Source organism: Crocuta crocuta, unplaced genomic scaffold, assembly GCF_008692635.1.
Source record: "Crocuta crocuta isolate KB4526 unplaced genomic scaffold, BGI_CrCroc_1.0 scaffold25, whole genome shotgun sequence".
Lineage (NCBI taxonomy): Eukaryota > Metazoa > Chordata > Mammalia > Carnivora > Hyaenidae > Crocuta > Crocuta crocuta.
In genome coordinates this window covers 15,608,768-15,622,702 of record NW_027532015.1, presented here as the reverse complement: position 1 = coordinate 15,622,702, position 13,935 = coordinate 15,608,768, and the positions used below count along the sequence as shown (strand labels likewise).

Sequence of the window (13,935 nt, the reverse complement as noted above, 5' to 3'; positions counted from 1 at the left end):
ATACATTTCTAGACCATCTCATTAGTACTATCCTAGTTTATTCTCTCAGTGTTTGATCAGTAATTTCTGAGAGTAACTTCAGATAAATGAGATAATTAGCAGGGAGAAAAAGTAGTTAATGACTTTTCAGAAGTGAATACACTGCTCAAACCTCGAAAGTTATTTTTCTTTTTGGCAAAACGATGCATATTTTAATTATAAAATATTTGAGAAATTGCTGAAAGAGCCACAGAGTTAAAGCATTTCAGTTCCCCCACAGAAAACACAGGTCATGTATCTTGCTTCATAATTACATTCTAAAGTCAAAAGTCTATAGTTCTAGAATCACCTACAATTGATTCAAATACATCACTGAAAATGCTTCTAAGTATTAAATACTATCAAGTTAAATCAAATGACAGACTAAACACTGACTGAGGAAATTAGCAGAAAAACTCATAGCCCATAGGAAAAGACTTTTGTACAGAAGAGTGTTTCTGGAGACGCTGCATAAGCCCAGATTCAAGTAACACAAGGAGAAGGAGGGGATTAAACCTGAGGATGACCAACTGAGGAGCTGGGAAGGACAACTCTGTCCCCCACCTCCGTTTGAGTTAGGTGGTGATTTTCACCTACAGGAGAAAGCAGGTGAATATGGAGAGGGACATGCAGCATGCTCCAGGTAGCTACAATTCTCTCCACACAAACATGGAACCTTACAATATACAGCCTTTTGTGACTGGTTTCCTTCACTCAGCATAATGCTTTGGAATTCATCCATGTTGTTGCATTTGTAGTAGTTTATTCCTTTAATTGCTAGGCAGTATTTCATCGCATGGATCTATACTATATTTTATTTCTCCATATACTAATTAATGAACATTTGAGCTTTTTCCAGTTTTGCACTGTTACATGTTTTTGTTTCTCTTGCAAAAGCACCCAAGAATTACTGTGCTATAGAGTAAGCAGATGTTTAACTTTTTTTTTTAATGTTTTTGGGGGGGTGGGGGCACAGAGAGAGGGAGACATAGAATCTGAAACAGTCTCCAACCTCCGAGCTGTCAGTACACAGCCCGACGTAGGGCTAGAATTAAGAAACCATGAGATCACGATCTGATCCAAAGTCAGAGGCTTAACCAACTGAGCCACCCAGGCACCCCTAGATGTTTAACTTCTTAAATAACTTGCCAAACTGCTTTGCAAAGTGGCTATAACATCTTGTAGTCCCAAATGCCTTAAGAACTTAAGAGTTCCATAATGGCCTTATCAGCATTCACCACTGTCAATTTTAGTTTTTTAGCTATTTGAATACATGTGTAATGGCATTTCATTATTGTTCTACATTTTAAGTTTTTTTTTTTCCTTTGTTTGTTTTTGAGAGAGAGTGCACAAGCAGGGGACAGGCAGAGAGGGAGAGACAGAATCCCAAGGAGGCTCTGTGCTGCCAGCACAGAGTGCCCGATCACTATGATTTTATTTTTTTTATTTTTGTTTTTTTTAATATTTTTATTTATTTCTAGGAGAGAGAGAGAGACACACACACACAGAGTGAGCAGGGGAGGGTCAGAGAGAGAGGGAGACACAGACTCTGAAATAGGCTCCAGGCTCTGAGCTGGCAGTCAGCACAGAGCCTGACGCGGGGCTCGAACCCACGAACCGCGAGATCATGACCTAAGCGAAAGTCAGACGCTTAACCGACTAAGCCACCCAGGTGCCCTAATGGTTTTAAATTCCATTTCCCTATTTAGCAATGACTTGAAAATCTTTCCATGTGCTTATGTGTTAACTGTATCTCTTCTCTAAGTGTTAAAATATTTTGCCCATTTTCACTGGGTTATTTTCAAATCATTGAGTTCTAAGAGTTTTTGAAATGTTCTACATACAATTTATCACTATGTTGAAATATTCTCAATCTATAGCCTATGTTTTCATTTTCTTAGCACTAATTTGAATTTTCACAAACCCAATTTATCTTTTTTCTTTTATGACTTGTGCTTTTGTATCCTGAAAAATCTATTCATACCTCAACTTTACAATGGTTTGATCCTATTTCTTCTGTAAGTTATGTAATTTTAGCTCTTATGCTTCGGTCTTTGCTCCATTTCTATTTAATTTCTGAACGTGATATGATCATAGTTTATAATACTGTATATGGAGATCTATTCCAGCACCACTTGTTGAAAAAAATTATCCTTTTTCAACAATGTGGCAATTTTGGCACACCTTGGCAATTTTGTCAAAAATCAATTAACCACATACATTTGGGTCTACTTCTAGACTCGATACTGCTCCACTGAATTATAGGTCTATCTTTATGACAATAATAAGTTGTCCTGGTTACTATAGCTTTACAATGCGCTCTGAATCAGATCATCAAATTCTTTCAACTTTGTTCTTTTCTTTCAAAATTGTTTTAGCTATTCTAGGTCACTGCTTAAGTTTACAAGTACATTTTATAATTAATTTTTCTATTCTTAAAAAAAAAAACACCTATTGGTATTTTGGTAAAACTGAATTGAATCAACAAATCAATTTTCAGAGAATGGATAATAATGTTCTGTCAATTATTACTTGACAATAATGATTCTTCTGATCTGTGAACAGGAGTATCTATTTATTTGATCTTTGTTTTCAGCAGTTTGGGGGTTTTCAGTATACAACAAGCCTTGTACACTTTTTGATAAATTTATTCTTGATAAATTTATTCTTGATTGCTACATACTTGTGTTGCTACTATAAATAATATTTTTAAATTTTAACTTCAAATTATTCATTACTAGCATAGAAACAGACTGGTTTTTATACTTTGATCTTATATATAATATATATAATTTTTTTTTAATGTTTATTTATTTTTGAGAGACAGAGATAGAGTGTGAGTGAGAGAGGGGTAGAGAAAGAAGGAAACACAGAATTAGAAGCAGGCTCCGGGCTCTGAGCTGTCAGCACAGACCTGATGTGGGGTTTGAACTCATGAGCTGTGAGATCATGACCTGAGCTAAAGTCAGATGCTTAACCTGGGCTGAGCCACCCAGGCGCCCAACTTTGACCTTATATTCTGATAAACCCACTTAATAGTTCTAGTTAGTAGCACTTTTTGTAAGTTTTTGTCATCTGTAAACAGAGACACTTTTACTCCTTCCTTTTCAATCTTTATGTCATCTTTTAAAAATAGCATTGTTGTTGGGGCGCCTGGGTGGCTTAGTCGGTTAAGCGTCCGACTTTCGCTTAGGTCATGATCTCACGGTTCGTGGGTTCAAGCCCCATGTCGGGCTCTGTGCTGACTGCCAGCTCAGAGCCTGGAGCCTGTTTTAGTCTGTGACTTCCTCTCTCTCTGACTCTCCCCTGCTCACGCTGTCTCTCTCTCTCTCCTAGAAATAAATAAAACAAAAATAAATAAATAAATAAATAAAAATAGCATTGTTGCATCGGTCAGGGTCACTAGTACAATCATGAATACTCATGGTGACATATGGTCAAACTTAGGGTCAAAGCATTCAGTTCTCTACTTTTAAGTATGATGTTAGGTATGGGTTTTTATAGATGCCCCTTAACAAGTTAAGGAAATTCTCTATTCTTTTTGTTTAAGAGTTAACAGAATGGGTGATGAATTTCATCAAGTCCTTTTACTGCATTTATTGAGACAATCAAATTATTTTCTATTTAATCTTTTTATGTGGTGAATTATATTGACTGATTTTTCTAATACTGAACTAGTGGTGTATTCTTGAGAGAAACTTTACCTGGTCATGGGGTATTATCCTTTCCACATAACTTAAGATTGGTTTCCTAATATTTTACGAAGTATGTCAGCTCTGTGTTCAAAAGGGATAATGGTGTAGATTTCTTGTAATGTCTTTATCAGGATAATTAATGATTGCTCCCTCCAAAGAGTAGAGAAACAGTTACTCATTTTGTATTGTCTGTAACAGTTTGTACAAATTACTTCTTCCTTAAATGTTTGGTAAAATTTACCAACATGGAGCCCTGAGAAAAACAGGTAATTTTCTTTATAGGCATGTTTTTCACCACAGATTTCATTTTTTAAAGGTATTCAATATACAAGTTATCTATGTCTCTTTGAGTCAGCCTCAGTAGTCTGTGTCCTTGAAGCAATTTATGCATTTCCTCTAAACTGCTAAATTTACTGTCATAAGGTTATCTGAAATATTGTTATTCTTTTCAGGTCTGTAACATCTGCAGTGAATACCTTCTTATATTCCTAATATTGGCAACTTGTCTCTTTCCTTTTTTTCTTAATCAGTCTGGTTAGAGGCCATGCAGTCAGATGCTCAACCAACTGAGCCAGCCAGGAGTCCCTGCAAACTTTTATTTTTAAACTGTATGTCACTGTTTTTGATTTGACAATGTTATAAGCCAAATGACTGTCATTTAGAAAAATCTATTTTAGAGTCTACTGAGTCGCCTGGGTGGCTCAGTTGGTTGAGCGTCCGGCTCTTGATTTCTGCTCAGGTCATGATCCTAGGGTCACAGGATCCAGTCCCACATCAGGCTCCATGATAAGCATGGAGTCCACTTAAGATTCTCTCTCACCCTCTTCCTCTCCCTCCTATTCACACTCACTCGCACACACACACACTCTCTCTCTCTGTAATAAAAAAACTTAAAAAATTAAAAATAAAATGAATGTCCAGGAATGTTTATTTGTAGGTCCAGTAGTTCTATATGTCCTCACTACTTATTTCTTTCATTTTCAATGTTTTAGCCATTTCTTCTCATGGAAGAATGCCTCAAATTTAGCTTTAACATCACTAACTACATTTTTCCATGGTGCCAATTCTACTATTTTAGGCTTAAGATATAGTTTTTAAAAAAGCAACTAAGGAAAGAACATGTGAGGTGGTGGTCCCACTTATTCTACTTCTGGTTATATGGCCCTGGCAAACCATTTAACACCTTTGTTAAGTTGTTTTTCTGTTTAGATGTCTATAAAATCTCTCATGTGCAAAGTAAGAGCCCTAATACCTATGTTTCATTATTAACATGAGAATCAGGAACAGCATTTAGAAAATTCTCATCACAGTCCCTAATAGATTGTTGAAAAACAATAAGGTGAATCTGCCATTATTATGAATTATCTTACTACGGACTTTTTCTTGCTTCCTTTTCTTATTTTGGCCAGCTTCCCTTCCCATCTCAGCCTGCTCTGTACATGAGACTCCTTGTTTTTGACGTGAAGAGGTCCCATCTCTTCACACCTTACTGAAGGAAGTCCTATTGGGTTGTGGTTAAGAGAAGAGGTTCTGCAGACTGTTAAGAGTGTGAATTTTGGTTCTACCATTATCTGTGCAACTTTAGGCAAACTATTCAACCTCTCTGTGATCTAATTTCCTCATTTATAAATGCAGATAAACCTCATCATTTTGTTGTTTGTATTAAAAATGAATGGATATGCATAAAATGTTTACAAGTGCTTGAAAAATAAAAAAGCACTGCTATCTAGTAAATAGAAGCAGGTATTCCTACTCTACTCCTAAAGTAAATCACTTCAAAAACATTTTGTTTCCCTCTAAGTCCTCCAGGACTATCCCCTCTTCTTTTGAGCTAAAAAAATCCCTTCCTAAGTATCTTTTCCTAGTACACTCATTTCTGAGAGAGAGAGAGAGATTAAGAATTTATATGGCCTGCTATGTACTATAAGAGGCTGGGTAGGTCATGTTTAGTCACCTCACACTTGTGTGTTCCCAATATCTAAACTGTACCATAGGAAAATGGATGTACCTTCTGGCCATTTTCTAGTTGTCCACTTAACTGAGCATTCCTGGCCTAAACAGCATTTGGTTCATACTCAACAAAGCACAGTTCTAACAGTGAGAGAAAATATGAGGTTTCACTTTGACTAAGTCCAAAAAATATCTTCAGTTGTTTCCAGGTTTCTCTCTGCTTTTTTCCAGTATACATCACCTTATGCAAGGGGAGGGCATATCGCAAAAAGCAAAGTTCCATCCTCCACATGCCTCTGTCCCCCACCATACTACATACTGGTACCAGCAGAAGAACCACCTTCTATCTAAGGGCAGCATCCACTATGGGAGACCTAACCTGCCCCATTCTGTCAGCAGTTCTAAATTGGTGTGCAGTACTATGCAGGTCTACTATGAACCCCTTATGTGTGTGCAGCTGATTCTGGCCAATGTCAGTACTTACTTCTGCCTCATTTGAGAATATATACTATTACACGGATGACTACCAGAGAGAATATTAGAATGAAGAGAGCACATGACAAAATTCAGAATAGGGTAAAACTTGCTACAAGTAAAATACAGGCTACATATATAACTCCTAAAACTCTTGACAAAGAAACACTGTGCACCAATTTACCAGAACATGCATGAAATTATTTGTATGTGTGTGTGTGTGTGTACACAACAGACTATGGTCAAGGGGAGTAAAAGGTGCAAATGAAGTAGCTAGACAGGTTTAAAGAGCGACTGGTACATCAATCGTGGACACTATTACAGACTCTTTATAATATCCTGGAATAAGGTTGTAGTCAATTGTTTATTTGTTTACTACTGCTTTGAGTTCTGCATTTTTAATCTCTTCAAAAGTGCTGCCAAAAAAATTCTGTAATTTGAAAGTGTACCACAAGCACAAGAAGATAAGTATTATCTTAAGGTTCCTTTGGTTCCTCTTGCTTCTGCTGGGTAGAATCAGATGAGTAAGTTAAGTCTAGATAAGCCCTGAATAGCTGAAGATAATTACTCCCTAAGTCCTTCACAATTCTGGGTTAAAAAACTTGTTTTTCTTCAAAAATGTGTAATATGTGTGGCCAGCTGAGTGTGCCCACTGTCTCACCACTCTGTCTACATTATTCTCGTAGGACTGCACTAATGACGGTGGGGCGCCTGGGTGGCTCAGTCAGTTAAGCGTCCAACTTCAGCTCAGATCATGATCTCATGGTTCGTGGGTACAAGCCCCGCATCGGGTTCTGTGCTGAGTCAGAGCCTGAAGCCTGCTTCAGATTCTGTATCTTCCTCTCTCTCTGACCCTCCCCTGCTCACGCTGTCTCTCTCTCTCTCTCCCTCAGAAATAAATAAAACATTAAAAAAATTAAAAAAAAAAAAAAGAGTGAACTCAGTACCCCAAGAGAGATGTGGATTTTAATGTAAGCTTTATTTTACCACACTATTGACTAGGACATAGATTTACTGTTCTTAATTTCCACATTCCTCAGAGTTTTAATATGAAAGGTATAATTTCATGCAGAATATGTCATCATTACCAAACAACTGATTACTCACTGCAATTTTTTCTCCAGATTTGGCAGTTTTTTTCTTCAGTTTTTTTCTTTCATGTATGAGATCATGGTGGGTCTTAAGCAATTCCTCAAAGCGAACTCTGGTTTTCAGTTTGGCTTCACTCTCCACTACAAATGATAAAGACTCATATCGTTTTCTGAACAATTTTATTATAGCACACATCTGCATTATTATCTTAAACAACACAGTCTTGTAAACAGCTGCTTGAGTTCTTCACCTATCTTAGAAGAAGTGACCAGTCCTTCCTTCTTAAAAAACTTTTCTTTTGGCTTTGGTGTCATCACACTCGTATCCCTCTCACCTGTTATTCCCTCTAAAAGTTTCCTTTACTCAGTTAACTTTCTATTTATGATGCACAGTAGCACCTACCACTGTTAGCTATGTGGTCTTAACCAAGTTACTTAACTCTAAACTTCATCTTTGTTTTCTGTAAATCAGAATAATCCTATGTCAAAGATCATTTGCATGAAAAATGGTTAACACTTGCCCAGTCAGTTATCAACATTCAACAAACACTAAAAGTTGAAAGCTGTTTTTTCCTTTAAAACTTAAGACTGATCATGTTATTCCCTTGCTTTAGAATTCTGTGTGTGAGTCTCTCACTTCACTTAGGACACAATAAGTCCTTAACATGCCCTACAGGGTTCTCACTTCCTGGCCTGTCTCCCTCTACAGCTTCAAATCAAAAGAAACAGCCCCTTAAATGCCTACATTCTCGCCAAGCTGCCCTTCTCACTCCTCCACCGGAATAAGCACCTTCCCCTGTGAAGTTGCTTCTACCTGGTGCAAACTTCCTCTAACATCTCAGCTACCTGTCCAAATGTCGTCTTTAAAATATACTATTTCCTGATGACCTTATCTAAATTTCACTGTTCCTGACATAGCAGACTGTTCTTTTCCTTCACAGCACTTAACCCAGCTTGAAATTGTATAATTATTTGTATATCTAAGCAAGTATATATATTGCCTCTCTCTTACTATAATATGTAGGTTTTTTAAGATATTGATTTATTTTAAGAGAAAGAGAGAAGGAGAGCACACATGGACTAGGGAGGGGCAAGAGAGAGAGGGAGAGAGAAACGAGCAAGCTCCATGTGGTCAGCAGCAGAGCCCAATGCTGTGCCTGACACCGGTCTCTATGTTGGTCCCCCCACTTGGGGTTCAATCTCATGAACCTTGAGATCATGATCTGAGCTGAAATCAAGAGTCGGACACTTAACGGGATGAGCCACCTAGGAACCCCTATACTATGTAGTTCTTAACTACCAATAAGTACTATCAAGAAATCTAGCACTATCAAGAAATCAATAAACATGTTTTAATGCTGAATAAATGCTGAATGAATGAATGATAGTCCCAGAGCAGGTATTGGTAAATTATGGCTTATAGGTCAGTCACCTATTTTTATACATAAAGTTTTATTGAAACATAGCTGGCCACTCTGCCAAGAATTCTTATGGATGCTTTCATGCTTCAGTGGCAGAGGTGAGTAGTTATAGCACAGAATAAACCTAAAATATGTACTAGCTTGCCATTTAGGAAAAAGTTTGCTGATACCCGCTCTAGAGTAAAATGCCCATCTTGATGATAATGAATAAAAACCAACCATATCCTGTAATGATTATTTACCTTGTCCAGGGAAGTCCCAAAATGCCATCCATTGAATACATACTACCCTTAATACGTATTAACGTTAAATAGAAATTGAATACCAAACTATATCTAAATATAATATTTGTTTAATGATATCAACTTTATTCATTAATTGGTTAAAGAATCCCTTTAAGACAGATACCATATGTTTGCACGTATAGGAGGACTAGGAGGAACTTAATGGAGGACCATGGGGGAGAAAAGGAAAAATAGTGGGGGAGAGGGAGGGAGGCAAACCATGAGAGACTCTTGAATGCTGAGAACAAACTGAGGGCTGTTGGGGGTGGGAGAGAGGGGAAGGGGGGTGATGGGCATGGAGGAGGGCACTTGTGAGGACGAGCACTAGGTGTTATATGGAAACCAACATGACAATAAACTATTTAAGAGAAAAAAAGAATCCTTTTAAATAATCCCAACTTTTAAATAAATAAATAAATAACATCTATTACATAAATAAATTTCATAAAAGTCTTACCAGTGGGCATATCTCAGCTTTATGGAGTGCACGGAGTTGTAACGTAAGCCCTGACTCAATCAGGATCCTATCAAAACAAAGAGAATTTACTCGTAATATGGAATTTGCAAATAAAAATCACAAAACAGTCTTCATACAAGATTATGTCATGATTTATCCGCTACCTCATAAGATTTATACCAATAAAACTAAGTTATCTTATTTCAATCTTATGCAAATGACTTAAATACATTCAAATCAATTTAAGGTCTGAAAAAAGGTAAAGAAAACTGGGTCGTATTTGAGTAAAATATATATCTGAAACAAAAAATTTGAAAAGAATCTTGAAAGCAGTAAATACGTACTTGGTTGTTAATGCACTTTCAAAAGTGTTGTAAGCGAAAAAATAAAATCTTCAACGTACTTTTAAGAAACCAAACCCCACCCCGGAACTGACTTTCCCAAGAGCACACACTTTATATTAAAGTATGACTATGGGCACCAATTAATTTAATTAATGAATTTAAACATTTTTGTACCTGTCACTGAAAATGTTGCAACAACAGAGAAGGTTAGGCACAAGCCTTCATATCATTCTACTCAAATAAAAACCTGGGTGTGTATCATTATATATCAAACCAGGGATAAACTCAGTATACATATTCCTGAATTTCCAATTTTACTGAAAGATGGGGGTGTGTGTCCAAAACATATTAATGTCCACATTAGAGCACAATATTCACACATTTTTAAGAATAAAGCTGAAGGCTGTTAAAGAGAGAGAGAGAGAGAAAGAAAGAAAGAAAGAAAGAAAGAAAGAAAGAAAGAAAGAAAGAAAGAAAGAAAATATAATTTAAATTGGCTCAACAATTACTGGTTGAGGGTCCAGATCCCTGGGGATCCACATTCATGTTCCTCTAATATTAAGGGTAATCTGGATAGAAAAATCTGAAAAGAAATGCTAAAAAGGAAACAATGACTACACACAGACACTTAATTATGAGCTTAAATATAACCACTATCTGGTACACAGACAAAATAGACATCAATAAATCCACACAGTAAAGACTCTTAACACTTTACTGATGGGAGCCCAGACGTACTCTTTCTACTAGATACAGATCTCATAAGTTTGGTCACTTTCCAATCTACCACTACCAATTTACAAAGAGTAAAGGATGATTCTCACGCTTCTGGAAGTAGAATAATTAGGCCAGTAGTATTATTAATTGGAATATAGAACAAGTATAATGGAGAACTTTAAAACCCAAGTTTTAAAGTTTTGGGGATTAGTCTTCCAAACGATTAATTGTGACCTTAGGCATTTGTTTTCTCATCTGTAAAAATCAGTCCAACAGGGAACATTCAAAAGGTTTACATAAGGGTTAGAGGATTTAGAACAATGCCTTAAAAAAAAAGCACTAATAAACATCTGTTACGTTTGTAAAAGATATTTCTTATGGGGACACTCAAGTGAGCTTAGTGGGGCATGATGAGCTGGGGCACTTAACCAGCTACAAGCACTGGCTCCACTGTCAGATCCCTAGATTCAAATCCCAGTTCTACCATCCAGTAAATTACTCTCTGGACCTCAATTTCCTAATCTTTCAAAAGGGAATAATAATTGTAAATTGTTCATAAGGTTTTTGAAAAAATGGAATAAGAATATGCATGTAAAATACTTAGCACAATGCCTAGAACATGGCAAGCCCTTTGAAAATGACAGCTATTAGCACTGTATATGTAAGTATGTGTTTGTGTGTATATAATCAGATTGTTTGGTAGGCAATAGAATATAGTAATCCAGCAAGGAGAACTAGGCTGAAGATTTGAGCAAGTTGTGAAGAGTGTTCACTCGATCTGCAATCTGGAAGTCACATGTTTGCAAAACTTTGAAGGGGCAGAAATCTGGCAGCCACAGGTGGAGGAATGAATGGAAGGTGAGACCTATAGAAGAAACGTGTGGATAATTCTTTATACAGTTCTGTTTCCAACTGTCTTCCCCCACTCCCAAAGGCAGTGACATGAGGCAGTAGCTTCATAGTCTTCATAAAAGACTGTGGAAAGATTTTACTTTTTTTCTTAAGACTGTTTCCATGCTTCCATCATCCTATCCTTTAAAAAAAATAAATCATTCTCTACGTTAAGTAGAGGAATTTTCTAAAATACAAATGTGATGGTATTATTTCTTCGTTTAAATCTCTTCACTAGATTCCTAGGCTCCTGGGTGGCTCAGCTGGTTGAGCGTCCAACTTTGGCTCAGGTCATGATCTTGCAGTTTACCAGTTGGATCCCCACGTCCGGCTCTGTACTGACAGCTCAGAATCTCGAACCTGCTTCAGATTCTGTGCCTCCCTGGCTCTCTGCCCCTCCCCAGCTCATGCTCTCTCTCTAAAAAATAAATGAACATTGAAAATATTTCTTAATCTCTTCTGTAGATTCTAATCACCCACTGGAAAAAAAAGTAAGTTCTTACCACTGGGGTTCAAAGCTACTTATAAAATGACTCCTTGCCTTTTTTTTTTTTAAACCTCCCCCTCTCCAGCCACATTTCCACACACATTTTGAACTCTAGCCATATGCAACTACTTACAGGCCTTCAATCGTGCCAAACTCCTTCTTGCCTTTGTACCATTACATGTACACCTCTCTCTCCTGAGAAATGACCTTCTTTTGTCTAACAAACTCCTAACTATCCTTTAACACTAAACACAAATGATATCTTGGGGGCAGTTAAATACTTCTCTTTGATCCCACAATGTCTTCAGCTTCAGGTCTCCCTCTCTATCTCAGTCCTGTATTTCCACCTTGGTCAAATGTTCTATGACCCAGGAAATTAAAATGACACCTACTTTATTGTAAGGAGAAAAGGAAATAGTGAAAAGCAAAGTGATCAGCACAGTGGCTGACACACTGTAGGTGCTCAATAAAATTATGTCTATTATTACAGTACTAAAAATAAAGGTGCCTCAAGTGAATTACAAGCTCACATTATTTACTAGTACTTAGTAGTTCAATGCATAGTTGAATAAACACTAGTATTACTTAATATAGCATATACATTACGGAAATAGTTACCTCCAAACAATGTGTTTGAATTAATGACTAATATTTGATTAGTAACATCGCTGACAAAAACTAAGGTCAAATTTAAAATGACATCCCTGAACCTCACATATACCATTACTTTAATGCTTCTCCCTCACAAATGCTTTTATAGGAGCTGCTAAGAAATAGTAAAGAAAATTAACTGCACTCTGTTTCATCTCATATTTCTTTTTCTCTAAACATCTGATTATTGGCCAATACATGTCTAAAGACCATGGGGAGAATCAGTAGAGACTTGGATAATTCACCCTTTACCTGAATTTTATAGCACAGGAAAAAAAGAAAGAAACCCCCAAAAACCTATTTACATAATTTAACTAATAAATGAAAATAGCCTTCATAAATAAACAAGATTCCAAGTACGGTTTTAAAAAACGTTTTGTATTTGGATTTTTCAGATATTTGAAAAAATTTTCCCAGAGTTCTCACAACAAGCAATCTTCCTCCTGAAAGTCCAAGCAAGTAACTAATAGTTAATGCAACAGGTGAGAATACAGTCAGCATCTCTTTCTAAAAACGTGAAAGCCATACACTCCAGTTGAGTAGATGTTATCACAGTAAAGCCGAAACGTAGCACAACCATTGGTAGTGATTCTAAAGGGTGTACTTTTCTTTCGTATACATATCAAAACGACTCTTTTCTTATAAACATAACACACTGATCACATTTGCTCAGATGTAATAAAGTAGGCTTTTCACCGGTTCGAGATTCAGCACCAAGCTGACACCCTAAAAGGAAACAGACACCCTAAAAGGAAATAAACATCCTTCGTGCGCATCTGATTTAAATGCTTTCAAGCCAGAAACCGGAGTAGGAAAAGCAAAGATTGCATTCCCTCCACGCTAGATCAGGACCACCACACGCCGGGGACGGGAGCCCAGGGAAGGGAACGGGAAGTACTTAGAGGTATTCATCAGAAACTACATCCCAGGGCTCCGCGGCACTTGGCGGGTCAGCCTGCGGTGGCGCAGCGCCGCCCCCGCGCCCACGGCCTCCAGCCGTCCCCCACGTCGCGGCCCCGGGAGAAGGCCGAGGCAGGCCCAGCGCCCGGCCCGGGCTCCCGCCACCAGCAGGCCTGCAGCGTACTCACAGCGAACAGAGCTCAGAGCGGCCGACAGCCCGTTCTGCCGGGGTGGACACTGAGCCTGCGAGAAGCGACTTAACGCGCCGGGCGGGGCGGCCACGGGACGCCCGCGCAGCCACCCCAGCCGCCACCCACTCCGGCTCGGGGAGCCGACCAGGTGCCGCAGTGCGGGCAGCGCGCCGCCTGCTGACGTCAGCGCCTGCCTACGCTGCTGTTCCCACGGCAACCGATGCGACCTCAGCTCCCGGCCTGGACCGGGGCCCAACTTAGACTCCGTCCGCGGCCCCGCCCCCGCGCCGCCTACTCCCGGGCCCCGTGCTGCTGCCGTGCGGCGCCCGTGGAGGTGGTGCGCGCGCGCCGGCCCGCGGGCCTT

At 38.4% G+C, this 13,935-nt stretch overlaps 1 protein-coding gene across 6 annotated transcripts in view; it reads right to left on the bottom strand.

Annotated features, from left to right (window-relative positions):
• AHI1 (Abelson helper integration site 1) overlaps positions 1–13,694 on the bottom strand; it is a 209,248-nt gene extending 195,554 nt beyond the window's left edge. For all 6 annotated transcript variants that reach the window (XM_077776050.1, XM_077776052.1, XM_077776053.1 and 3 more), the window contains exons 1-3: positions 13,569–13,694; positions 9,391–9,457; positions 7,245–7,369 (exon numbers count right to left, since the gene is read on the bottom strand). In XM_077776050.1, coding sequence (XP_077632176.1) covers positions 7,245–7,369; positions 9,391–9,400 — 135 coding nt within the window. In that variant the 5' untranslated portion in view covers positions 9,401–9,457; positions 13,569–13,694. The remainder of the gene's footprint in view (positions 1–7,244; positions 7,370–9,390; positions 9,458–13,568) is intronic.
• Between the last annotated feature and the right edge of the window lie 241 nt (positions 13,695–13,935).